The sequence below is a fragment of the Sus scrofa genome, chromosome 6, assembly GCF_000003025.6.
Source record: "Sus scrofa isolate TJ Tabasco breed Duroc chromosome 6, Sscrofa11.1, whole genome shotgun sequence".
In the NCBI taxonomy this organism is placed as follows: domain Eukaryota; kingdom Metazoa; phylum Chordata; class Mammalia; order Artiodactyla; family Suidae; genus Sus; species Sus scrofa.
In genome coordinates this window covers 85,321,557-85,349,148 of record NC_010448.4, presented here as the reverse complement: position 1 = coordinate 85,349,148, position 27,592 = coordinate 85,321,557, and the positions used below count along the sequence as shown (strand labels likewise).

Sequence of the window (27,592 nt, the reverse complement as noted above, 5' to 3'; positions counted from 1 at the left end):
AGAGAGGAAAGGGCATAGGGGACTCAATCAGGAGGGCCCTCCTGGAGACCCAGTTTTCATTTGATGACGGCGGTATGTATGTATGTATGTATGTATGTATATATGTACGTATTTTTTAGGACCGCACCCATGGCATATGGAAGTTCCTAGTCAGAGGTCAAATCGGAATTACAGCTGCTGGCCTCCACCACAGCCACAGCAATGCGGGATCAGAGCTGCATCTGTGACCTACCCCACAGCTCATAGCAACGCTGAATCTGAGTGAGGGCAGGGATTGAACTCACATCCTCACGGATACTGGTTGTATTTGTTTCCACTGCGCCACAACAGGAACTCCATGACGGCAGTATTTAGAGGAAGTGGGAAGTCAGCAGGAGAGATCTTAGCTCTTAGTCTTGATGTGGTTTTCCTGATAAGCTTGCTAGAGTTCCTGGTGCCCCAGAGACACTAAGAAGCTTCACCAAAGTCACACAGCTACTAAATGGGACTGGCACAACTCTGAGCCACATCTAATTCGTTATGCCTCATCTGTCTCCCTTGGTGCCAGGGAAGAAAAGATGAGAAACAAGCCAGCATAATGTGAAGGGGAAGGGGTCCCAAAGTTTCCTCCCAGAGATTCTCAAACACCCTCTCTCGGCCATAGGGGGATCCCAGTAGTGGGAAAAAACAGCAAGGTGAAATGGCAAGACCTCAGGATCAAGGGGACCAACCCCAGGTGCAATCCTGGCTCTACCACTGACCACTGATGTGGCCTCAGCGATGTCACTTTGCCTCTGAGCTTCAAGGCTCTTGCAGGATTTTGCTACAGATTCAGAGAACTGGCTTCCAAGTATCCAGCTCAGGGCCAGACTTAGTGAGCAAAACAATATGGCCATTATTCCATGATGCCAGGCCAGCCACAGATGGGTGGCAGGGCTGAACACCAAAGGGACAGAAGTGGACGGTCAATGCCAACCACTCCCAACCCTGCAGTCACTGGGCACAAGAACTCAGCAGGGTTAAGGGCTAGCAGCTCAGGTCCATGATGCAATCACAGCTCCCTGCTTATACTAAGAGGTGAACCATGACCCTTAGGAAATGGAAAAACAGCCCATTAACAAGAAGTACAAAACAAAACCTTGGTGCACTTTTATTTCTCACCATACAGAACTGGTAGCAAAGGCGAAGATTTCTGCACTTGAACACTGGATACCCCTCCCCACCCCCCGGGGGAATTTCACAGTCGTCAGTCCCCTCTTGAATCCAAACCCCAGTGCTGGGACCTCTTCCCTCCAGCCCAGCTTCATTGCACGGAGGGCTCTGAGGCCCGAAGGGGGTGCCAGTCACTTGCCCATGCCCGCACGGGGATGAAATGTGGCACAATGACCAGGCTCCTCTCCCATCCCACCCGAGAGGAGGGGCAGAAGCAGCAGCATCGTGGCCCTTGCCTTTCTTCAGTCACCTTCCAACTGGTCAGAGAGGAGGCACATACTGCCAGAAGGGCGAGGGAAGTCATAATTCACAGCTTGTTTGCTACAGAAAGTGCCTGGGATCAGTCCTTGGCTGCTTCTGCCTCCAAGCAATCTCCCTAAAATTGAGAAGGGACAGAAGTGGGGATGGGGGATGGGGAGGTCCTTGGCAGGTGGCCTGGAGGAACAGACCACAAGGAGTTATGGTGGTGGTGGTGAGGCTCCCCAGGGGGCCCCCAAGATCCTGCAAGGTTTACAGGGTGCTGCCAGCAGATTGGCCTGAGAATCAGAGTGAAGTCTCAGTCATCGCAGAAACTTAGTCTTACCCCTCAGGCTGCAGGGGTGGAAACGGAGGAGGTTAGGGAGGTTTGCTCATGGAGCCACGGTCACCTGGCCCACACCAGAACCCTGACGCTCCCCCCTGAGCCATGTGCCACCTACACCACCTAGAAAGGCTCACCTTTTTGGCAAATGTCTGTGGCAGAGCCATGGAGATGGGAGGGAGAGTGGGATGCCAGTCTCTGCAGGGCAGATGTGGCCCTGGGCAGAACAGAATTCACCTGTCTGCCTCCTCTTGGGCACTAACTGTGGCTCTAGGGGAGAGGCCCTGAGAAACCTCACCTGTAAAGAACCAAGACACAGAGAATTCATACTCTAATACTCCCTCCTCTTCTGAAGGCAAAGGGACCAGTAGAGGCTCCAAACGCTCTAGAGATAATCGACTTGTTTATGTGCTTGGTCCCCTTCCTGGGGCCTTACACCACTAGGCGTGGGAGAAAAGGGTAAGAGGGTGAAAGAGGTCAAAGGAACAGAACTAGCATCAGGGCAGCCAGGGAACCAAGCGCCTGCGGGCTGCCCAACAGAACAGACTTTTGGGGAGCCGGATGCACAGACCAGCTGTGACCTTGACTTTCACATTGATGGGTGAATGGTAGGTGGGAGGTAATGAAGTCTGAAGATGAGGAAGCAGGAGGAAAGGCAAAGCCGCCTGGAGTGTCAGTCCCTGAAGGTGACTGTCCCTCTCCCGGGGGCCAGCCAGGGACTTCCCAGGCCAGGAAAGGCCATGGTACTTGTGCTGCCTGGGGCCTGGCCTGTTGGCACATAAGTCCGAGCTCAGCCCATTTTCCTTCCTGTGCCCTTGGCCTCTGGGGGCAGGGGCAGGGAGAAGGGCCAGCCTCCTGGGCATCTACTAGTCCTCTTCCAGCTCTCAGGGGACAGAGCTGAGATCCCAGAGTCAGTGCAATGATTCTGTCCATTCCAGGGAGAAAGAAGGAGGGTGTGGCGGGGGTGGGGTGGGGGTGGCTGCGCAGTCACACACAGGCCCATCCCCAGAGTAGGGTGGGTGGGTGTGGGGCAGGAGGGGATTAGGGTCTGTCTCCAAACAGAGACGTCCTTGCAGGGAGAGAGATGCCCCAGGGTCAGCTGTGCTGGGCCCAGGTCCTGCGGGCGAGTCAGGTCATGTAGCGGGTGATGGCTCGGAGGGCGTAGAGCAGGGCGGCTTGCATGCGGGCCTCCAGGAGCAGCAAGTTCACGTGGACCTGGGGCAAGGACAAGGGCTTGTTGGCAAATGATGTCAGTCCTCGTCATCCCCTTCCCTCCCAGACGGCCACTATTCCTGACCACGCACTTCATCCTTCCCCTTTTCTACAAGATGCCTTGACCTTTCCTAAGGCTCTGAGCAGTTTCGTGCCGGGACCATGGAAGAATTTCAAGCACATTTACCCCTCTCATGACTAATAATCTCTTTATCCCCCAAAGCTTAAAAACAAAAGCTACTCTGGAGCATCTAATTGGGATCAGAGGTTTACATGCATTTCGTCCTCCCAGCCACCTTGAAATGCAGGCCGTTTTTATTTCTATTGTAAAGACAACAAGCTCAGAGGGAAAGGGATTGGTTCAAGGTCACATCGCTACCAAGTGATAGGTCCTTCTGGCTGCCCCTGAGGATCCTATGAAGTACACTGCCATCTTACAGCTGAGTAAATGGAGTCTGAAAGCACACAGTGGAGTAGGACCTGAACCCGGGACAATATATCCAGGTGTCCCATCTGGCAGAACAGAGTTAGTTGGGGACACCTCATCGGGTCCTGAACCCCTGCCTCCTCTGCTGGCCAGGCTCATCTACTTCCATCCTGCTCCTGCCCCACAAGCCACACCTTCTCTGAGTGGCGGAAGTGCCTCCAGAAGTGGTTGTACATTCTTCGGGTGGTCTTCTCTGGATAGCAGGCCACTGTCTTGATGTACACCTTGAGGTTCCGCTCCAGGAGCTGGTTCACCTCCCCATAGTCATAGTCATCATATCTGGATGGAAAGGCCCCAGTAGCATCACTCACCCTCTGTTCCTACAAGCAGCTCCTCTCCCCCAGCCCCACCCTGCAGGAGGAGGAACAGAGAGTGGCAAGAAAAGGCAGAGGTAGGAAGCAACTAGAAGCTTGGTTCCTCTTAGAAAAACAGCTGATGTCATATATCACAGGCCACTGGATGCGCAGAGAAATGCAGAGGAGGAGCGCGCTGTATTTTGAGTACCAACTACATGCCGTGTAAACATGTATTCCTGTTGCGGCTCGGCGGTAACGACCCCGACTAGTATCCATGAGGATTCGTTTCCATCCCTGGCCTCGCTCAGTGGGTTAAGGATCTGGCATTGCCATGAGCTGCGGTGTAGGTTGCAGACATGGCTTGGATCCCACGTTGCTGTGGCTGTGGTGGAGGCCGGCAGTTGCAGCTCCAATTGGACCCCTAGCCTGGGAACTTCCATATGCCGCTGGTGCGGCCCTAAAAAGACAAACAAATAAAAAAATACGTATTCATGGCATCTTCAAAACTACTGTATACTGTTGTATACAAAAAGTATTGTGTACAATACATTGTATTCACCAGCCTCATTTTGTAGATGAAACTGAGGTTGGAGAAATGAAGTCACCTGCCCTAAGTCACACAGCTAGAAATGGGATTCAAAACCAGCACTGCCTGGCTCCAAGGTCATAGTCACTACTTTATAGCAAAGGCCATGGAAGATGTGTCAGGAGATCAATGCAAATATTTATTCTAGAGAAGGAAGAGGGAAAGGGGGAAAGGAGGTGGCAGTCATTTTACAGATGGGCAAACTAAGGCCTAGGGAAAGCAATCAGCTTATTCAAAGTCAAAGAGCAAGGTGGTAACAAGTCTAGAAGCCACTTTTTCACTCCTCAGTCCAGTAAGCCAGTGAGTCATCACAATCAGTGAGGAGGAGGAAGACTGGTTTTAGACTAGAGGACAGATTTGGTAGACAACAGTTTAGGAGCAAGGACCATGTTGGAGAGTGGAGGAGCCTAGACCTGAGCAGGAACTAGCCTGTGCCAGATTCTAAGATGCCCTTCCATCCCTGCCCTCTCCTGCCAGTGAGGTTGGCCAGAAAGAGGGTGGCCAGTTAAGTACAGCTCAACCCACTTAGTGAAATATGACTTGCTGTGAGTACTACTCAGAAAGGCACATTTTCTACAAGGAACCTGTACCTTTTTAAAACTTTGGGAATTTTTTTTTTTTTTTTTTAATGCTTGGAATAAATTGTTAAACAAGAAAAAAAATCACATGTTTATTAAAATATGCTCTCATTTGATTAAATTAAGTAGAATAAGTGAATTGAGTAGACAAGAAAGTCTTGTTTTTGCAAAATTGAATAAGTTTAAGTTATTTGTTCATGGAAAAAAGACAGGAGGAAATACTTGAAAATAATAAGAGCAGGTGGGACCGTGGATGATTTTTATTTTCTATTTGTTATCTGTTTTCCAAACTTACTAAAAAAGCTAGCTGTTTTTCTTTACAAACACCAAGCATGTATCTATTTTTCATTTTTTGCTTTTTTAGGGCTGCACCGGTGGCATATGGAAGTTCCCAGCCTAGGGGTCCAATCAGAGCTATAGCTGCTGGCCTATGTCACAGCCACAGCAATGTGGGATCCAAGCCACGTCTGCAACCTACATCACAGGTCACGGCAATGCCAGATCCTTAACCCACTGGGTGAGGCCAGGGATCAAACCCATGCCCTCAAGGACACTAGTCAGATTTGTTTCCGCTGAGCCACAACAGGAACTCCTGTTCTGTGTATATTCTTGACAAGTAACTTCACACCTCGGATTTACCTGCAAGTAACTTAGGTATGAAACCAGTCAATGCACATAGTGTTTATAATGATGAAAAATTGCAAACCACCTAAATATCCAACAATAGGGAAATGGTTGAATAATTAACAATTCATCCATAACAGAACACCATGCAGTGGCTCAAAAGCATAAAAGATCTATTCATACTGACAAGGAAGGTGGTTCACAATAGATTCTGAGGTGAAAAAAGCTTGTTGCAGAATATATCAAGTATGATCCCATCAATTAAAAAAAAAACCTACTCATGGAGTTCCCGTCGTGGCGCAGTGGTTAACGAATCCGACTAGGAACCATGAGGTTGCGGGTTCCGTCCCTGCCCTTGCTCAGTGGGTTAACGATCCGGCGTTGCCGTGAGCTGTGGTGTAGGTCGCAGATGCGGCTCGGATCCTGCATTGCTGTGGCTCTGGCGTAGGCCGGTGGCTACAGCTCCGATTCAACCCCTAGCCTGGGAACCTCCATAAGCCGCGGGAGCGGCCCAAGAAATAGCAACAACAACAACAACAACAAAAAAGACAAAAGACAAAAAAAAAAAAAAAAAAAAACCTACTCAAAGAAAAAAAAATCAGAAAATACTTAGGTAACAGGGTGAAAATGTAATTCATTACATACCCAACAGACAACCATTATTCAATAACATTTTTAGCATATAGCGTTCCACACATTTCCCATGAATGTACAGTTTTAGAAAAAAAAAAAAGGAATGAAAAGAATATTCTGGTTGGAAACCAGCTTTCTTTTCTCTCAATACATTTTGAACATTTTCCCATGGCAACATAAACCATTATCAGAATTTTTTTTTTTTTTTTTTTTTTTGTCTTTTTGCCATTTCTTGGGCCACTCCTGTGGCATATGGGGTCAAATTGGAGCTGTAGCCGCCAGCCTACACCACAGCCACAGCAACATGGGATCCGAGCCTCGTCTGCAACCTACACTACAGCTCACGGCAACGCTGGACCCTTAACCCACTGAGCAAGGCCAGGGATCGAACCCGCAACCTCATGGTTCCTTGTTGGATTCGTTAACCACTGAGCCACAACGGGAACTCCCGTTATCAGAATTTTTAATAGCTATATACTATATACATACATAAAAGATTCACTGAATGGCTATGTATGTACATATACACGGAGGTATTTATTTTGGTTGTGCCTGCGGCACATGAAAGTTCCTGGGCCAGGGATCAAACACACACCACAGCAGCGACCCAAGCAGCTGTTGTGACAATGGAGAAACAAGGGAACTCTGATATGTCATTGAAAGCCCCCTACTGTTGGGTATTTCTATTTTTTTAATTTATTATAAGAGAAGAACTGCTATTTGGAATGGAAACACAAACATAACCGTCTCTCTCTCTTTCTCTCTCTATGTGCTCATTGTGATCTCTCGCAAGGGGATTGATTAAAGACTTTCAAAAGTGAGCACAGCTATTACTTTTTTATTTTTATTTTTTTGCTTTTTTAGGGCTGCACTAGCGGCATATGCAAGTTCCCAGGCTAGGGGTTGAATCGGAGCTACAGTTGCTGGCTTACACCACAGCCACAGCAACGCAGGATCTGAGTCCTGTGTGCAACCTACACAGCTCATGGCAACGCTGGATCTCTGACCCACTGAGCGAGGCCAGAGATTGAACCTGCATCCTCATGGATACTAGTAAGATTCATTTCTGCTGCGCCACAACGGGAGCTCCCTTATTATCTTTTGTAATCTGCAAAGAAAAACACTGGCTTTGAAAAATAATAAAGGCAGGAAGACAGGAAAAGAAAACACAGAGTAAAAGGAAAACATTGTGAACTCAGATCGAGGGCTGACAGGACACTCCTGCGCTGGATGAAGGGCCTCACACTCACCTGATGCCAAAGACGCAGTGGATGTAATTCCAGATGGCCCTGCGGAGCATGGAGGTGTCTACTCCGCTGTGCATGGCGATGGTGTTGTAGGTGAGGCTATAGGCTGCCTGGAACTTCTCATCTAGCAGCTGCCCACCCTCGGGGTAGAGCCTCTGGATCAGTGAATAGCCGTGGTCTTCCCAGGTATAATCCTGGGAAACATGGGAAGGGGTCAGTGAGTAGACTGGCCAGAGAGACGCCATCTCTGGAGCACACTTGGCTCTCCCTAAAGCCTCTCTCCACCCACATATCTATTTTTTTTTGGCCGCAACCATGGCACAAGGAAATTCCCAGGCCAGGGATCGAACCCGCACCACAGCAGCGACCACAGTCACGGCAGTGATGATGCCGGATCCTTAATCACTAAGCCACAAAGGAACTCCCTCCACCCACAAATCTAACCAGCTGCCTGGTCTGGACCCGAGAAGCCGAGGAGGATGCAGCTTAATGCTGACTCACCCTGTGATCAGGATCTCCTGAGCTTAGGGCACAGATGAGCCCCTTCATATCCAGGGTCTCCCATGTCCCTCATGGAATATTGAGGGAGAGAAGGCACCCAAACCTCTCCCCTCACAAGCCATCCACCCACTTGCCTGTAAATTGGAAGCCAGGCTGAGACCAGCGGGGAGAGCCTACCTGGGCGCGGAAGGTGGGGGGTGCCTGCGTGCCTCGCCGGGTGAAGTCCTCATATCCGAAAGTGGGGTCTTCCACAAAGCACAGCATGTCTGGGTTTGGAGATGGCTCCAGGATGTCAGCTGAGGGTATCGGAAAGAGGTCATGGTGAGGCCAAGGCCTGGATCGCAGGGAGTTGCACTCCTGATTAATCACCAGTAGGGGCCTGGGCAATGCAGAGTAGGGGACCAGAGAAAGCCCCTGGCCACAGCGAGTGGAACCAGGACTTCAGCCAGAGCCAGGCCTGGGAAGGCGGTAAATCAGGTCTGGGGCCTGGAGGATAAGGCCCCCAGGAACACTAACAATCATAACAGCAGTGATTATTTGTGGAGCCACTTACTCTGAGCCAGGCTCTGTGCTAAGCGCTCTGCCTGTGTTGTCCCATTTACCCTCCACACCCATCTCTCACATGGGAGGAGACTGGGACCCTGAGAGAGCAAGTAACTTCTCCGTGGTCACAGTGCCAGACAGGCTAACAGGCCAGGAGCCAAGCCTATGTCTGACCCCAGAGCTCAGGCTCAGAACATTCTGGAAGAGGTGGCAGCAGAAGTGCAGGTCCTGGGGGTACCAGCTCTCCAGCAGAGACGGTGGGAGGAGGGGGCAGGCCCTGCACCTGGCGGCCTGAGATCCTGTACCTGAGGGGGTCACCAGTAGGCTCTCTGACTTCTCCAGCTCGAAGCGGCTCTCCATCTCCTCCTGCGACGCCCCCTCGTCCCGCAGCAGGTTCTCCTGCAGCTGCCGCATGCGCTCCATCAGCGCTTCCACGTCACGGGCAGCCTCAAAGCCCTGCAGGAGGGACGCAGTGGTGACCATCTACCCCTTCTTTCTCAGCCCCAGGAAATCCCACCGTCTTTCCCACATGCCAGGCCTTCCCTCCATAAAGGCCCAGTGCCTCCTCTGCACCAGCCACTGTGCTGGATTCCGTGCTGGACAGCCCACATGGCCTGTGCCTCCCAAAGGGATGTTTAAGGAGCTAGAGAATAGACACGCCTTCTCTAAGGGTCAACCTCCCTCACAGGAAAGGGTTTTTTTATTTCTTGCTCTTTTTTTTTTAGGGCATATGGAAATTCCCAGGCTAGGGGTTGAATCAGAGCTACCACTGCCAGCCTATGCCACAGCCACAGCAACACCAGACCCGAGCATCATCTGTGACCTATGCCAGAGTTTGCTGCAACACCAGATCCTCAACCCACTGAGCACGGCCAGGGATCGAACCTGCATCTTCATGGATACTAGTTGGGTTCTTAACCTGCTGAGCCACAATGGGAACTTCCAGGAAAGGGCTTTTTAAAGTACTTGTGTTATAAAAAAATAAAATAAAAATAAAGAATTTGTATTTTCACAGAGTTCCCTGGTGGCCTAGTGGTTAAGGATCTGGTGTTGTTACTGCTGTGGCTTGGGTCACTGCTCGACACAGCTTCAATCTCTGGCCTGGGAACTTCCTTGGGCACGACCAAAATAAATGAATGAATGAATGAATTGCAAAGTCTCATCAAAATTAAAAAAATATTTTTTTAAAGTATCTGTGTTTCTATACTAAAACAAACAAGGTCATCTTACAGAATAAGAGGCAAACTTTGTATTTTTAAAGTGCTAAAAACCAGTGACTTTGGGCCTACATGGCTCCATGCAGAGGCCAGCCACATGGTTGTTTCATCTCATCCTCACAACACTCTAGGAAGTAGGGGTCTATCCTCATTTCACAGATGAGGAAACTGAGTTTCAAAATCCCATAACTTTTCTAAGACCCCTCAGGGTGAGATAGGGAAGCAGCTTCAGAAGCCGAGGCAGTATCTTCTACCTAAGGACAAAGGGCCATGCCAGCTTCCTTTCCCACCAAGCCTGAGACCCGTGACTTACCCCAGAGTGGTTCAGTGGGTCCCTGCTGGGAGGTGTGCTCTGCTCACTGGGGGGTGAAGGGGCCTGGGGCGCAGGGCTGCCCTCTGGGTCTCCCTCAGGGAGGATGCCACAGCCAAAGACAAAGGAGGCCAGTGAGTGGCAGTGGGTGAGCAGGACCAGGGCCTGGATGAGCTCGGCCAGGGACCAGCTGTGCTCGCCCGTCTTCAGCAAGGCCTGGAGAGAAAAGACCAGACTTGCTCAGTGCCTGCCCTGGGCTGCCTTCCACGCCCCAGCCCAGGTCCCAGGCTCCCTCAGGGACCTGCCTTTCTGCTCATTGTACCTGGATGTGCTCCTTGGTGATGAGCCACGGCCGATGTGCCAGAAGCTTATTGATCTCACTGAGCTTGCGCAGCTTCTCAGGGGCACGGTGGAGGCCAAGCAGCCACTCAGGGTCACCACCGGTCTGCAGAAACTCGGCCATGTGGGAGCCAACCAGGTAGGAACACTGGTGGCGAGCAGCAGCCTGTGGGAGCGATGGACAGAGCCCAGGTCACCCTCTTTTTTCTGTGCCAAGCTGGGGTGCTCAGGGTGGGCACCCCAAGGAGCAAGACTTCACAGGCTTCCCTGTTGCCCGACAGGCAGGAAACTTGGGTTCTAACCCCAGCTCTGCCACTGGCTTGTTGTCTGACCTTGGGCAAGTCACCTGACTAATTTGTGCCTCAGTTTCCCAACCTGTAAAGCAGGCACTAAGTGTGCCTCTCTTCAAAATCTGGAATTCAGGGGATGGTCAGGTAAAGCCAGGGCCTCACTCTATGCTGCCCTTCCTCCTTGTCTGTAGAATCAAGTCCCCCAGCAAGGAGATATGAGGACTGAACCCCCACCTCCCACCCCTGATGTGGTCACTCTAACGCGAGTCAGGCTCAGACAGGCTCACCATGATGGCGATGTAGTGGCGCCAGGAATTGGCCAAGGGCCCGTCCGTGTGCAGCAGCAGGTAGTGCAGGCGCCAGAAGCTGGTCAGGTAGTCAGGGTGCAGGCCCATTACCACTGCCAGGTTGTCCACCCGCCCTGAGGACATCAGCGCCTCCAGCCCCAGGTGCTGCTCCAGGCTCTCGGCTCCCTCCCGCACGACCTGCCGAGCAAAGGTGAGGATGACTTCCCCTCCCCCCTCCCCACCAAAGGGACCAACATATACATTGGATCCACTGGGATTTTACTAGCAAGGAACTGTAGTCAACCACCACGTCCAAAAAAGGGAGAATAGGGGAGGAAAAGACATGTAAGTGATTAATAAATACATGAGAGACACTTTACATAATAATAATTTATATTATTTATAATTTATATAATGCTATGTGCCAAGCACTATTCAAACACTTCACATATTATTAACTCATTTAATCCTCACAACTATGAAGTCAAAAGTCTATTTTTTTCATTTTTTTTTTTGTCTTTTTGGGGCTGTACCTGCAGCATACGAAAGTTCCCAGGCTAGGGGGCCAGCCCACACCACAGCCACAGCCACAGGGGATCCTTAACCCACTGAGCAAGGCCAGGGATCAAACCCGTATCCTCATGGATACTAGTCTGGTTCATAACCTGCTGAGCCACAATGGGAACTCCAGGCTACTGGGGACGTTCCAATTTTAGACAGGAAAACTCAGGCAGAGATTAAAGGACAGTTTCTCCTGCTTTCATGGAGCATCTGTTCTAATGGACACATCTGTGCAGTCACTGGAGGCAGACGCAAAGCAGTCCACATTTCCTGAGTGCTTTCTCCATGCCAGGTCTGAGTGTGGAGCTCCCCCTGTCTTACCGCATTGACTCTACCCAGTTATCCTACAGGGAGGAGGTGACTACTACTATTTCGCCCCATTGACACATGAGGAAATCAAGGCCCAGAGAGGTTTCATGCTGTGCCCAAGGTTATAGATCTAGTAAATGATAGAACCAAGATTCAATTACCGATGAACCCCAAAGCATATTTCTTCCCTTTATTAGGAAAGAAAGGGGAGTGGTTATTTATAAATTAAAAAATAAGATATAACAACACTATGTGAGCTTAAAATTCTGAGCCACAGACGTGGATAATGAGGTGGTTGTTTGCTTTCCATTTACAAAGGGTGGAGGGAACTGGAGGATTTAGACATTTGCTAACAGCTCATTAACTACTTGGCCTGCACATGTAGGAGGGCAAGGAGGACAAGGCAACATTTGTGTTTGTTCATTGAAGGCCAAAGAAAAAGAAGGAAAACTATTATTTTTCAATTTGCCTGTGCATGTGTTTTGAAGTCGGTTTCCCCCACCCGCCCACCCCACGCTGGAATGTCAGTTCCATGAAGGCAAGGATTTTTGTCTGTCTTGTTCTCCGCTGTATCCTCAGCACCTAGCACAGTGCTTGACACAGATTAATCATTCAGTAGATATCTGTGAAATAAATGGATGATCTCAGTAGATAAAAGATGTCTCTGTTGTATTGAGTGAAAAAAACAACAACATAATAACAAGAACAACAAAACCTTGTTATAAACTATGACCCTGGTTCAGTGTGAAAAAAAGTCTGGAGCACAGCAGCAAATGGTTAACAGTGATTATCTCCATGGGGGTGGGATTACAGGAGACTAGAACTTTCTGAAACACTGGAAAGTTTAAAATAATGAACGTATATTATTTTTGAAGTTGGAAAAAACTTTAATATGTGCACAGTCAAGGATGAGAAAATAAACATAGACAGTTCTAGCTTCTTAAGGAAAAACACGTCTTGTTCTGGGAATCACATGTTTGTTCATTACCTAGCTGTGTTATTATCACTTTATCTCTTTGAGCCTGTTTCTTCCCAGCAAAATGGGGTTGATACACCTGCTTCATCAGGGTGTTTTGTAGATTAAATGAGTCAGGAACCTCAAGGGGTAATTTCAAAGGGCAATTTCAAGAGCTGGCAAGAGCCCCCTATCCACTCAATGCCCTGTGTCCTTTCTTCCCAGGACCAACAATTCCTAACCCCTTCCAAACTTACCTCCTCCACAGGGATGAAGGCACTGGGCCCTCGAGGGCCTCGCCGAGCCCGGCTCTCCCTCTGTTCCTAGAAGGAAATATTTCATTGTTAGTTGGAGGTAAAAAGGAAGACTAAGAAGATAGTTCTCTCTCCGGTTTTCTCCTTCTACCTGAGAGGCGATATGGAGCTTTCGAAATCACCTTTCTAGTGCATCCTGCATGAAGGAGTCAGGTGGAGATAGATAAACACCAGTGTTGTGGGTATAAGCTATAGCAAGAGGGCTCACCCACAGGCTGAGTTCTTCGGGAAATGAGAAGGGGCCCAGGAGCCCCACTATTGCCTAGAAAGGGCCTGGGCAAATGAAATACACAGCCACATGCATCAACCATGTTACACATCTCCACAAGGCCAGCTTCTTGGCATCCCTGCAGAACCTATGTGAGCATCCTCCTTGTTTGCATCCTGAAGCCAGGTTATCAAGTCCCCTCCATTCTTACGATGCACCTTCAGTCTCTCTCAAATTGTCTTTTCTTCCTCCCTCCCTCCCTTCTTCCCTCTTTCTTTTTTCCTTCCTTTCTTTTACAGTTGCAACTGGAGCATAGGTAAGTTCCTGGGCTAGGGGTTGAATCAGAGTCAACACAAGCCACGGCTGTACCGGATCCGAGCCACATCTACAACCTATGCTGCAGCTTGCAGCCGTGCCGGATCCTTAAGCCACTGGGTGAAGGCAGGGATTGAACCTGCATCCTCATGGAGACTATGTTGGCGGTCTTAACCCGCTGACCCACAATGGGAACGCCTCAAACTGTCATTTCTTTTTTTTTTAAGGGCCACAACCTTGGCATATGGAAGTTTCCAGGCTAGGGGTTGAATCAGAGCTACAGCTGCCAGCCTATACCACAGCCACAACAACACGGGATCTGGACAACATCTGTGACCTCCACAACAGCCCACAGCAATGCCAGATCCTTAACCCACTGAGCAAGGTCAGGGATCGAACCTGTGTCCTCATGGTGACTAGTTAGATTTGTTTCTGCTGTGCCAAGACAGGAACTCCCAAATGAAAGAAACTATCATTTCTTAATCCCACCGGCCATCATCACCTCCTATACCTGTCTTTTGTCTGGACAGTCACCCACAGCCTCACCAATGGTGTCCCTGCCTCCACAGCCCTGTTCTTTCCTAGTCATCCTCCACCCAGTCAACCAAACAAATGAATAAACCCCACTTGAACCTCACCTCTAGGACTAGGAGCAGACTTAGTGCCTTCATCTCCCCTAGCCTTCCAGATAAATCAGTGGCTCAGGCCCACCGCCCTCCCACTGGTCACACCTTTTGCAGTGCTAACTCACAGTCATCTAGGGTCTAAGAACCTTCTTCTTACCCTCTTCTGTGACCTCACAATTCCCAGTGCTCTTGCTTCTGAAAAATTGCCTCTACTTGTCGGATTTAGGTCTCCCTATTACCGGATCACATTTTGTGCAGAGCAGAGGCCCAAGTAATTTACACTAGTCTGTGAACGGAAGAAACAGAGAGCAGAGAGGCGTGGAGGGCAGGGCGTACAACGCCAGTGGGAGCAGCTATTCTGACATGGGTGTACTGAAGCCTCCATGGAAACCACCAATTTTATTTATTCATTTGTTTTGACATCTGGGAGGGGGCTCTCAGTACTGGCCTTAGAAACAAACTGAATCAGTCACACCCTCACTGGACAGCAACAGGGTCCTCCTACCTCTCTCCTCCTCATTCAAATCCAGAGTTCGTACGAATCCTTGGGTGTCCAGGGACTAAAGATTTATAACTGAACCTTCCTTCTCACAGAGCCAAAAGCTCCATAAGGGAGGCGGAGCTTTCAGGCTCTGAAAGACCCTGAAGGAAAGAACAGGGGTCCCAAAGTCACAGGGAGGAGTGCCAATTCTACTGCCACTCACTTGCTGTGTGACTCTGAGAAAGCAACCTAGACTCTCTGGGCCTTAATCGTGGACAAAGAAAGTACTTGGGCTGACTGCTCAGGCCCCTTTCAGCCCATACGTTTGAGATCTACCAGGTCAGACTGGTCCCAGTCCAGCATAGAAACCGCAACAATCCCCAAGCACTCCTGTTTCAGCTTCCCTCCTCCCTCACAGAAGAGAAAAAGCCTAACTGCTCTGTCTGGGAGATAAGGATTGCTGACTCCACAAACCGGGCCTCCCCCTCAGGGGACCTGAGGACAGAGAGAAAACCACAGCCAGGTGGGGAGGGGAAGGGCAGGGAAGAACTGGGGAGTTGCAGGGGGCAGACAGGGAGGGGGACCACTGGGTACTAGGGACTCCTTTCTCACTCTAAAATCTGCCCAAGGAATTCCTGTTGTGGTTCAGCGGTAGCAAGTCCAACTAGGATCTGTGGGGATGTAGGTTCGATCCCTGGCCTCGCTCAGTGGGTTAAGGATCCTGCGTTGCTATGGCTGTGGTGTCGGCCGGCAGCTATAGCTCTGATTTGACCCCTAGCCTGGGAACTTCCACTGCTGCGGGTGCAGCCCTTAAAAAAAAAAAAAAAAAAAAATTAAAAATTAAAAAAAAAAAATCTGCCTCAAGAACTGTGAAGGGGAGACACGGATGGATGCCTGATGGTCTCTAACAACATTATCCACCTGATGAAGAGGAAGATGATGATGATGGTGAAGTATGTAGAGGACAATTAAAGGACAGGGGCTCTGGACCCAAACTGCGAGGTGCAAATGATAACTCCAACACCCATTTATCTGCCAGCTCTGTGAGCCTCCAGTTCCTCACCAAATTATGGGGTAATAGTACCTACTTTCACTGGGTAGTCATGTGGACTTAATGAGGTGATGCCTGCACAGCCCTGACCTCAGTCCCTCTATCACAGAGAGCACTTAACAAGTCAGCGGATCATTAACCTCATTGTTATTTCAAACAAGGGCCAATCCCTTTGAGAAACTTTTTTTAAAAAAAATGCCATTGCCAAGGTCCCACCCCTGGCAATTCTAATTTAATTGGGTGGAGCCCAGCATAATTTGTCAGGAAGGGAGGGCCATTGTTTCACACCTCTTACTGATCACTCTCTCAGGTATAAGGCTCTGTGCTAAATGCTCTCCTGGTGGAACCAGAATTCATCTATCCATTCAACAATTTTTTTTTTTTTTTTTTTTTTTGCTCTTTTTGTCTTTTCTAGGGCCACACCTGCAGCATATGGAGGTTCCCAGGTGAGGAGTCTAATTGGAGCTGTATCCTCTGGCCTGCACCAGAGCAACACCAGATCTGAACCGCATCTGCGACCCACACCACAACTCATGGCAACGCTGGATTGAGGCCAGGGATCGAACCTGCAACCTCATGGTTCCTAGTGGGATTCGTTAACCAGCGAGGCATGACAAGAACTCCTCATTCAACAAATATTTTTGAGGACTACATCACAGGCAGCAAGAGCACAGGAGTGAGAAGACAGTTTTAGTCTTCCTAGAATTTATAATCTAAAGGAGACAAATAAATGATGAATCGGATTTCAAACCACAGATTATATAAAGTAAAAGAGGGAGCGCAATGAGAGAGTATATGATGGGGGTGTTTGTGCAATATCTCCATCCTAGCAGACAGGGAAAGCCATTGAGGAGATAAACTAAATATCTAAATTTCAAGTATCTAAAGGAGTTGGTGGTCCTGTAAAGGGCCTTTAAAGATCTAGGGGCATTCCCATCATGGCTCAGCGGACATGAATCTGAGTAGCATCCATGAGGACGCAGGTTTGATCCCTGGCCTTGATCAGTGGGTTAGCGATCTGGTGTTGCCATAAGCTGTGGTGTAGGTCACAGACAGGGCTCTGATTGGGCATGGCTGTGGCTGTGGCATAGGCTGGCAGCTACAGCTCCAATTGGATCCCTCACCTGGGAACCTCCATATAGACGCAGCCCCCCCCCCAAAAAAAAAAGATCTAGGGAACCATAATTCAGTCAGACGCAACAGAAAGTTGCAAAACAAAAGTTCTGGAGGTTAAGAATAAGTAGTTTTTTTTTTTTTTTTTTGGTCTTTTTGCTATTTCTTTGGGCCGCTCCCGCGGCATATGGAGGTTCCCAGGCTAGGGGTCAAATCAGAGCTGTAGCCGCCAGCCTACACCAGAGCCACAGCAACGCAGGATCCAAGCCGCATCTGCGACCTACACCACAGCTCATGGCAATGCCGGATCCTTAACCCACTGAGCAAAGGCAGGGATCGAACCCGCAACCTCATGGTTCCTAGTCGGATTCGTTAACCACTGCACCACGACGGGAACTCCAAGAATAAGTAGATTCTAACCTAGAGCTCCTATACCTTGAATGCCTCCCCAACCTAGACACCCAAACCTTGAGAGGAAGCAGACCCACAGCCAAGAGTTGACACCTCCAAATCGGCCCTCCCTTATTCCCTGGGGTAGGAAGTCATTAATAATGGTAGGTAACAAGGATGATTACCAGTGGCAGTTTAAAGGGCAGTCTGCTAACGAGCTCCCATTTTACAGATGGGGAAGTTCAGAGAGATCAAGTCACTTCCGGTCTTCAGCCAGGAAGGAGTTAGCAGAGTTAGACTACAAATCAGGTTCTTCAACTGCAGAAACTATTCCCATTCTCTAACCTTCTCAAGGTCTCAGCAGCGCCATGGTTTCGCCTCAGGGGTTTACCAGGAGTGAGGAGCTCCTTCTCCTGTCCCAAGCCTCTGGGGATTAACTGTCCCAAACAGACCCCTTGTTATATAGTGTGTTTCTCACCTCGAAAACACACATTGGATCTAGTTTCCTGTTGTCACCTCAGTGTCTAGCACAGCGAGTCCAACAGAACATTCTGCAGTGACGAAACACTCTTTATCTGCACTGCCCAATAAAGATGGTCGCCTCTAGCCACAGCAGCTGAGCATTTGAAATGTGACTCAGGCAACTAGAAAATGGAATTTTTAATTTTAAAAAATCTAATTTATCTAAGTGTAGGAGTTCCCATCATGGCTCAGCAGAAACGAATCTGACTAGCAACCGTGAGGTTGCAGGTTTGATCCCTGACCTCTCTCAAGGGCTTATGGATCTGGTGGTGCCATGAGCTGTGGTGTAGGGTGCAGACGCAGCGTGGCTCTGATCCCCCATTGCTGTGGCTGTAGTGTAGGCTGGTGGCTACAGCTCCGATTTGACCCCCTAGCCTGGGAACTTCCATATGCTGTGGGTGTGGCCCTAAAAAGAAATAATAATAATAATAATAAATGAAAACTGCCACATGTGGCTAAAGGCTACCATATTGGACAGTGCAGGCACAGCACACCTGCTAAAGGTAAGATCTCCACCCTCACTATATGGATGAAGAAAGGGAAACCAGAGGGCACAGGTGACATACCCAAGGCAACCCAGCTAGTATGGGGCAGAGGGAAAACCAGTGAGTTCCAACAGAGGGGACCACACAAGGCAGTGGGAACACTGAAGTCAGACAGCCATGTGGGTGGCTACTCAACAGAGAGGGCTTCAGGCGAGTTGTAAAGAGAGAATGATCACCTCAGCTCAGTGCCTGGCTCCTGATCTAAGTGCTCACCAAAAGTTACCTTTCCTGTTAGCTTAGGCACTGGCACACCAGTTCCAGCTAACCTTCATCAGTTTGGGGGTGGGGGGCGGGGGGGTGTCTCTCTATTCTGCACACAAAGAAAGATTAAGGTTCCAAAGGTCAAGCATCAGCTGACAAGTGGCCAATCTGAGATGTGAATCCAGCTCAGTCTGGCTTGCAAGGGTTCTATCCACCACCCGGATCCGCCTCTTGGAGTAGCCTCAGGCTTTACTCTAGGGATCGGAGGATCTGGAGACTACAACCCCCAGGACTGAGCTATGGACACCTTTGAAGTCACTCTGCAGTCTGATAAAGGGCAGAAACTCCCCTCCCCATGGGCTGCTGAACTCAGATACTTGCCTGGGTTTACACCTGAAAGAGACACAGAACCCACGCAGCTTCGGACCTCCAGCCATACACACGTATGCCCACCATGGGCTAGGCACTAGGCTAAGTGCTTCACACTTGATCTGGCCAATCAAGATGTCTCACAACCACCTGGAGGAAAATGGGTCTTCTTATCCCTACTTCAGAGACAGCTCCTTGAGGCTCTTGCAGAGTCCTGTTCCAGACAGGCAGAGCTCAGATCTGACTTCAAAGCCTGCACAGTTCACAAGGGTCAGCTAAGCTAACAAGGCACAAAGAGTTACAAGCACTTATTAGATGCTAAGAACAGTGCTAGGGATGGGACCTACAGAGTGTTTCTTATCTAGCACGGGGGACAGAGAAGAAAGGCCTGATTACACAACTGTTACACTATAATTGGGATAACAGCTCCTACAGTGAAGAAGGGGGACAGGAAGCAGGTATGCAGAGAGACTTATCTGGTGGGAGAGGAAAGACTTCTCTGAGGCAGTGATGTTTGAGGAAGTGATTCTAGAGCCCATTAGGGCTTTGAGAACGTACTACCAGTACTGGAGTGAAGCGTCTAAAGGCCTTGACCTGGTGAAAGAGCGTGTGGTGAAGTGATGGAGTTGAGGGGCCTGCACCTTCCTTGCACATACTTGCCTGACTTCCCTTGGGTTTTGGGTACCTGGCTCTGTAAGTTCAGCACCCTGTTGTCATCTAAAGATTATGCTTAAAGCAGACATCTTCTTCCCTAGGTTCTCTTTTCTTGAGCAAGAAGAATATGTAGAAAGAGTTCAGACATTGCCAGCTTCCCCCATTCCCTCCTGCTGTTGACAGCTGGCTTCCACCTAAAGGCCACGCCCTCAGAGCCTGCTCACAGCATCTGGGTGCTCTCTTCTCCCCTGATCACTTCCCCGACACTGTCCCAAAGAGGGATGGGCCACCTCTCACCTCAGGCAGGAAGGATGGGCTGAGACACCCCCATGTGAAATACTCTGGGGAAGGGAAATGTGTACTGTGGCCACATTCTAACAACAGCTAGCATGTGTGATGCATGACGTGGTTTCTATGCTCCAGGTACTGTTCATCGGCCGTTGCATATACTCCCAGTTAATTCTCCCAACAAGCCCTGGGAGATGACTGAATCCCCATGGGAGGAAGCTGCTGATCAGAGAAATGGTTGCTTGGTCAGGTCACACAGCAAATAAGTGGGAGGGCTGGGACACGAGCCGGGAGCGCACCTGCTCTAGTGCCCAGGTGCTCTTAATAAATAAAATTACCTCTATTTTTTCACAAAGAAGGAAACAGACTCAGACAGTAAGGTGACTTGGTCAAAGTCATACAGCTGAGAAGTGGCAGGCACCATTCTCCTCTTGAGGCTCCTAAACCATGGTAGGAAGGATAATAAGCTAACAGAAAACCCTGGACCCCCCAAAAACATGCTGCTCAGAGAAGGGCAGAGGTTTTCCCAGGGTCACAGTTTAGGACTAGCACTTGTCTGACTCTCAACCCCAATAAGACACTTGCACCAGGCTCTAGGCTGGAAACTAAAGCAAAGCTCCGTGTTATGCCAAGCACACTTGGCAATCCGAGAGACATGCAAGCCAAAGAATGAGCTACTCTGTGGGATTAGTGAAGGAAGCCTCTCTATAGCCCCTCCTAGGCCTCAGTTTTCTCATCCTGTAAAGGAGGGCTTATAGCATAGCTCATATTTTGCTAGTTTAGTCCTGAGGACTCAGAGAAAAGGCAAAACCGGAGCCTGGCATCAAGTAGGTGCATAAAAAGTAAGATGTCCATTGTCCGTGGTGGTAGTAATGGGGGAGGGGTGTCAGATTTGGTCCAGCTGTATTCATTCTCAGCCTCACTGCAAAGAGTGTCCCCGCGAAACAAACTTCTGGGACGTCAGACCACTTAGTAGGGGGCAGCCAAGTCGGCGCTTGGCTTCGGGAGCCTCCGCCAGGGTTTTCCCCCTCTCCCTCGAGCTTTGGCCGCGGCGCACCCGGCAGCCAGCCAAGGCCCCAGAACGCCCGCGCCCCCATTCCAAATCTAGAGTGCAGGTGGGGGCGGGGGTGCAGGTAGAGAAGGGGGACGAGGTCGACCTTCGTTGGCCAGCCTCAAGTGCACCAATCCCCGCGCGGGGGCATTGGAGCGGGCACGTATCCTACCTAGAAACAGTTCCTCTGCCCGCCAGCCCCAGCCTGGAGGAGGGGATCTGCGAAAGGGGGCGGGGAGGAGGAGTGGTCGGGCCGCAGCGCCGGGATTTGCCTGGACTTGAAGACTCCCTCGACGAGGGCCCAAATCCAAGATAACGTCGAGAAGGCTCCCCTCTCATTGGCCGGGAGTCCGAGCGAGCCTCGGAGGGCTCTACAGCCCGGGGGGGAGGGGGAGGAGGCGGAGAGGGCCGAGGCTGCCAGTTGATGCAACCCCACTCCGGGTTACCGGCTCCACTCTCCGTCCTCGAGCCTAGGGGTTCACAGACTCAGCTCAGGACAGACCAAAGCTCGGACGCAGCTTCGGTTCAAGGGAAGGGTGGCGTCATTTGGCCCCTGCTTACCTCTCCAGCCCCGGGCAGGTAGCCCTTAAGCTCCGCGCGGCACTCGGAGTCCGCAACGATCATGGTGTGCGCCAGGACCCAGCCGCGGCTCGCCGACCGCCCGTGCACCCGAGGGGGTTTCGGACGGACGAGCACAGGAAGCCGGGACTGGGGGCCGCTGGGGAGGTTCTAGAGCCCCCGGGGTGTCTCTCGGGGTTCCAGAACGCTCCGAAAGCCCAGGATCCGGGAACCGCCGCCTCTGCGCTGGACTCCCCGCTCGTCTGGCTTCTGGAGGGGTAAATGACCTCTGGAGCCTGTGATGGGCCGCGGCGTAGGGGTTTTCACCGTGCGGATCACCTCGGAAGTCCGCAGTGGCCAGGGCTGCTCGCAAACCCAGCGCTCCTCAGCATCCCCGCCGCGGAACTGCCAGCGCTCACCCGGCTCCGACACCAGCAGCGCCGCTCTGCCCGCTGCGGTCCCCGGGGAAGGGCGGGGACACAAAAGCCCCGCGCCGCAGCCAATCAGATGCCTGTTTCCCGGGGAGGCGGGGGCGACACCTCCCTCGGGAGCTGACGGCTCATCCAATCGGCACCGGGAAGCGCCCGGGAACTCTGGGAGCTGTAGTCAGTCTGGACGAATGCTGCAAACTTTTGCAAGAGGGATTAGTCAGATTGCTGGCAATACCAGATGAGAGTGACAGCCCGGAGAGTCATTAGAGCTGCGTGATGAAACGGGACATCACCGGGCTGGGCCGAAGAGCCGGGTGTGAAATCCCTCCCAACTACGTTCTTCAGCTTTTCAGTTCCTGGAGGGACTGGTTCGGGTTAGGAGAGGTAGTGCTAATTACAGAGCTGAACGCCAGATCTTTGGAGATCACAGCACTCAGTCCTGTTCCTCTGGCCTCCGGGAGCGCTCCGCCTTAAAATGTCCCAGACACAGGGAATCCAGCTTATTTGTGGACTCTTTGGAAAGGCCTTCATTCACTGAAATGCCCTTGGGAACCTCAATCCCTATGGCAGTTTCCGTCTTCTGTTCCCTTGGGGCCTTCCCACCCGGTCTTCCATTCTTGCCACCCCTCTTCTAAAAACTTCGTGACAAGGTATTCTGCTGGGTTTTTTTCTCACCTCTCTCTGGCCACTCCTTCTCTGACTCCTCTTTCTCTTCCTACCTCCTGGAACATGGGTGTTCCCCCAGTTTCTGTTTTCATCCCTTCTCTCTCCAGACACACTCTCCCTCTCTGATCTCATCCATTTCCTGGCCTTCAACTCTCCATTTGGGAGTCTCTTCTACCAGTACCTCAGCACCTCAAAGCTAAATTTGCCTTCAGGAGTTCCTGTTGTGGCTCAGCAGTAATGAACCTGATTAGTAATGAATCTCTGAGGACTAATGATCGACAGGGTTGGATCCTGCCCCACTCACTGGGGGTTAAGGATCCATGTTGCCGTGAGCTGTGGTGTAGGTTGCAGACGCAGCTCAGATCCCGCATTGCTGTGGCTGTGGTGTAGACCCACAGCTGCAGCTCAGATTCAACCTCTAGCCTGGGAACCTCCATATGTCACAGGTACGGCCCTAAAAAGCAAAAATTAATTAATTCATCTTCTCTTGTCCCCTTCCCACCACCTTTTCCTTCACAATTTTTCCTCAGAGCTCCACTTTTTGTTTCAATATTAAAGTCATTTTTTACTCAGGATAGAGAATACCTATCCCGAGTGAAGGTGGAATGGACGACCTCCTATGTCCCCCCTGGGGTTTTCCCAGTCTAGGTTTAGGGTTCCAAAGATGACCCTCTGACTTGGTCTCCTGCCTCCAGCCTCCCGGGTTAGGTAAATTAATCTCACTCTCTACTGACACTTGGGCTGGGGTTCTATTACAACACTTATCACAAGTCTACCTTGGATTGTATTTTTCTATGTGCAAGTCTTATCTGACCCTTTTGATTATAAGCTCCTTGAGGGCAAGGTCCACACCTTGACATCTTTGTCTTCTGCCCTATGCCAGTGAGCACAATGTCCTGCCAATAACATGCCCTTGTTAAAACTAAATCTTCCTTTGAATTGAATCCCCTCTAAATCACCTTCTCTAATTATGTCAGATTCAGCTTTTATTTTTAAAAATATCCTTTGTAATATCAATGTTTACATCAGCTTTACTGGCATTTCATCAGCTACAGATAAAGGTTAAACCCCTTGGTTGACATTCAGTATCTGCCAAGATCCGCCTCAGTTTACATTTCCAGCCTTATTCCTGCCACCTCCACGATCCTTGTTTGGTCTTCAAGCCTTTCGCTCTGCAAATCTCTGCCCGCTGAAATCCAACCCACCATTCATTAACTTTATTGGTAAATTGTGACCAGAGTGAAGGCATCTCTTCCAGTCTTCAATACCTCAACACATTGTTGTTACCTTTGTGTACCTCTGGTCTTCAGATTTGATGCAGCCTTGTTATCACGTCTGCATGTCTTACTCCTTCTCTCCAACTAACAATGGAATAGGTTACTGACCACTTTTGCAAAATGAGGAAATTTGAGCTCAGGAAAATAAAATTTCATGTCAAAGTCATACAGTGTCTTCTTTTGACTGCACCAGACTGTGTGAGAGCCTCTTTAGGGCAGGAAATGTGCCTTACAGTTTCTCTCTCCCCCACTAATATGTAGTGAGTCCTCAGGAAATACTTTCGAATGAATGAATATGAGTTGCTCTCCTCTGTGAAATGACCCTTTAGAGTCTTCAAGGAAGCAACTAAGTCATTCCTAAGGCCTCACTTCATTAGTGAATTTGTGAAAAGCAAGAGATAATGATATTCTCAATTGGATGAAATTTTGTGACCCAATCTCCTTGGAAGGAAAGCTGGGAAGGGGCACAGATACTGCTTTTTACCAAGCTCCAACAAAAGTCCAGGATACACCTGTTATCCCAGGTAACTCACCACAACCTCATGAAGTAGGCACTAGGCCCCTCTTTGACAGATGAGGATGCTGAGGCTTAAGAGATATGCTGGCCAACATCAGTAATGTGTTGAGTAAGGATTCAAAACCAGACAGGAATGGCTCCAAAGCAGAAACTCCACTCCACCACTGATGAGAGAAGGACCTGGATATGTATGAAGCATGAGACACAAGAAACAGATGTGTAAAGCAGAACTCTAATATATTAATTGGGAGTGAGAAACATAATTGGGCCTATAACTGGGCCAGTACATACCTCTTTCTAAAACAGCCTCCATGAAAAGCCAAATTATCATCTGAAGGTGGCTAGGCAGTTGGAATCTGAGCAAAAGGAACCTGTGAGAAGATGAATCACTTCAACCAGCTCCCCACAAAGCAAACCTGCTGGCTGGGGCTCCAGCTTCTTTCCTCTTTCTTTCATTCAGTAAACATTTATTGACCATCTGGTGTGTTCCAGGCACTGTCCTGGGCTCTGGAAATCCAGCGGTGAAGCTTCCAGCCCAGGAGAACATGGCTAGGGGACATGGCCTGGGCTTGTTCCTCCCCTCCCCCACACCTTGTATTTTTGGCTCAGGCAAGATCCACCTCCTGTTGCCATACTCTCCACTGTTGCATCAGCTATGCTGAGGCCACTGATTGGCCAAAGCTTTTTTTAATTCCTCAATCACATTCCAGTCCTGAAGTTACCACTAGATTGGATTTGAGATGTTGAGGTTTCTTCAGCTTCAGACCCTCTCACAGATTTTAACCCTCATGGGATTATCATGTGTTCTGTATTCAGTCTTCCTGAATTAATTTTCTAATCCCAAATTCTGGGGTCACTCTGCTATAATAGAATGATCTTATACCCTGACCAGACCTGGGGCTACGATTTCTCAGCCCAGATGTAATTTTCTGAGCTCTTATTGTTTTGCCACACCCTCCTCTCCCATCTCAGAATATAATTTCTGCCTTGGGGGAATTTCAGGAAAGAAACCCAACTCCAGCTGATTTATTTGATAAAAGCAAGGCACAGAATCAACCTCTGTGGCTCATTCACACATCATTCATTTAATTACTCATTAAGCAGACATTTGGCTAGGTGCTGAGGAGGTCCTTCTGGCTGACGAGTCCTGAGCTGTCAAATTATACAACCAACATTGAAATTGTCCCCACGGGTTGTGTATTAGGAGGCAGAACAACCACAGACTCTTGAAAACAGAGCCAACTATCTCCTAAAAGCACTGCCCAGGAGTCAGGCAACCAGTTTTTAGCAATGTGACCCCAAAATAATTTTTTCGGCTCTTAGAATCTGTTTCCTTACCTGGAAAACGAATTGAAATTAATGCTAACCCTCCAGGACCACTGTGGAGAGAACGGATGTTGGGCAATACTCATAATTCAGGTTCGTCGATTGTATCCTGAGGACAGAAATCTTCAGGTTTCAAAAAAAAAGCTCAACGCTCTTAATAAACAATATACCAAAACCCATGAGCTGGGTGCTTTCGGATAATTGGCTAAGAATTCCAGTTAGGTTTTGTCAGCTATGAACCCTCAGCGCCCCCTGCAGGCACGACTCTGCTATAGCTCAGAACAGACGGGGAGGGGAAAAGGTGGTTCACAGGATTGTCCGTTCTTGAAAAGAGGCCAGGCAACAGCTAAGTAAAGATTGTGTGGTTGTTGAGGAGTTTCCCTGATGCCAGCAGGAACCAGATTCCCAAAGGACACTCCCCCGCCCCCCCAGCCAGAATGCACTTCCCGTTGTTTCGGCTTACTCTCTCACCGTACAGACGGAAGCCTGGGGTCCAGAGAGAAGGCATTTGCTCAAGGTCCCTCAGGAAGCTGGTCACAGGGCAATACCTGGAACCTTGGGGTCCAGGTCCCCAGTCGAGGGCCACTTGCACCACAACACACGGCCCCAGGAGCCTCACATTTCCAGGAAGAATTCTTTGCTGAATTGGCTCCGATGTCCTGATTTCCCTCTTCCTCCTTCTCCTCCACGCCTAGAGGCTCCATATATTCCATTCTCAATCACCCTGAGGCCTGTCACTGAAGCAATGCCCCAGGGCCTTGCCACCATCCTGATCCACTTCTTCCTGTCCTCAAAAGTCTTTTGTATACCCCCCACTCCTCGAAAAAATTGTGCTTGGAAGCAGAATTAATGTTGAAGGGTCCAGTTCTAACCCTTAGCTGTGCGAATCCAGGCAAGTCACTTCGCCTCTCTGAACCTGGTTCCTGCTGAGTAAAATGGGGCGATAACGTTTACCTTCACAGGGGCTATTGTAAGGATGAGAGCTAAGGCATACAAATTCCTTAACAAGGCTTGAATAAAGATTAAGAGACCAACAAACTGTAAGTATCATTTAAATTGTTACTATTGTTCTTATTTTAAAGTACAGTGACTGGCAGATAGTTTTGTGTTCAAGAAAGGTGATTATAACCATTGAAATTAAAAGTTTGGCGCTAGAAACCCGGCCTTAAGCCGGGACTAAATAAACGATGGTTAATGATATAGCTTTTTTTTTTTTTTTTGTCTTTTTGTCTTTTTAGGGCCGCATCGGTGGCTTGCGGAGGTTCCCAGGCTAGGGGTCGAATCAGAGCTGTAGCTACTGGCCTACACCACAGCTCAGGGCAACGCCGGATCCTTAACCCACTGAGCGAGGCCGGGGAGAGAACCTGCGTGCTCATGGATGCTAGTCAGATTCGTTTATGCTGAGCCAGGAAGGGAACCCAAGTGATGTTGCTTTTTTGACCCAAGGGTGCCCAGGACGTTTGCAGTCCAAAAATCTCCTGAACAAAAGCTGCTGCGCTTACTTGTTTTCGGTCAGCAACAGGCTCCTCTTACGAAAACCGCGGGCGTCCAATGAACAGGAAGATGGGCGGGGTTGCCTGGCAGCCAATAGCAGTCCGCAGCGGCATGCGGGCTAGGCCCAGGCAGGTTTCCAGGCTGGTTAGGGAAACTAAACCGCAAGACAGTTTGCTCGGCGGGGAGTGTCTCCAAATTCTCCTCGCTCTGCTTATCAACCGGGCTCTGATTGGTGCAGACTGTGTCGGCCCGCCCCTCCCGCCGCCGGCCCCCTCCCCTGGGAGGTGGCAGGGACTATCCCCTTCGCTTTCGTTTCTTTTTTTTTTTCTCTTTCATTTTCTTTTAATGAACTTTTGGTTTTAGTGCATGTTTTTCCTTTTCAAATTATAAATGACATATGTTATATCAGAATATTTTGAAAATACAGGAAAGTGTAAAGGTACAAAAGA

General features: G+C 49.6%; 1 protein-coding gene across 3 annotated transcripts; it reads right to left on the bottom strand.

Moving 5' to 3' along the window:
- Window positions 1,105–27,167, bottom strand: SESN2 (sestrin 2). 3 transcript variants are annotated; one of them, XM_021095666.1, is made up of 12 exons: window positions 27,152–27,167; window positions 24,615–24,694; window positions 21,436–24,503; window positions 13,004–13,069; window positions 10,922–11,119; window positions 10,328–10,510; window positions 10,009–10,221; window positions 8,784–8,934; window positions 8,113–8,231; window positions 7,438–7,628; window positions 3,605–3,749; window positions 1,105–2,986 (listed from the first exon to the last, which is right to left on the bottom strand). In XM_021095666.1, the coding sequence occupies exons 3-12, from the start codon at window positions 21,496–21,498 to the stop codon at window positions 2,900–2,902; spliced, it is 1,416 nt and encodes a 471-aa protein (XP_020951325.1). In that variant the 5' UTR covers window positions 21,499–24,503; window positions 24,615–24,694; window positions 27,152–27,167; the 3' UTR covers window positions 1,105–2,899. The 3 variants fall into 3 exon arrangements, with proteins under 3 accessions (XP_020951325.1, XP_020951324.1, XP_003356286.1); XM_021095665.1 differs by lacking the exon at window positions 27,152–27,167 and adding an exon at window positions 25,662–25,826; XM_003356238.4 differs by lacking the exon at window positions 27,152–27,167 and having other exon boundaries at window positions 21,436–22,061; window positions 24,340–24,503; window positions 24,615–24,916.

Bases quoted from the DNA above. Each gene is read 5' to 3' on its own strand.
- SESN2 (XM_021095666.1), bottom strand. From the start codon at position 21,498: ATGATCGTTGCGGACTCCGAGTGCCGCGCGGAGCTTAAGGGCTACCTG. The intron at 11,120-13,003 runs GTAAGTTTGGAA...TTTGCTCGGCAG, and splicing joins CCTTCATCCCTGTGGAGGAG to GTCGTGCGGGAGGGAGCCGA. The intron at 8,232-8,783 runs GTACAGGATCTC...CGATACCCTCAG, and splicing joins CCTACTGGTGACCCCCTCAG to CTGACATCCTGGAGCCATCT.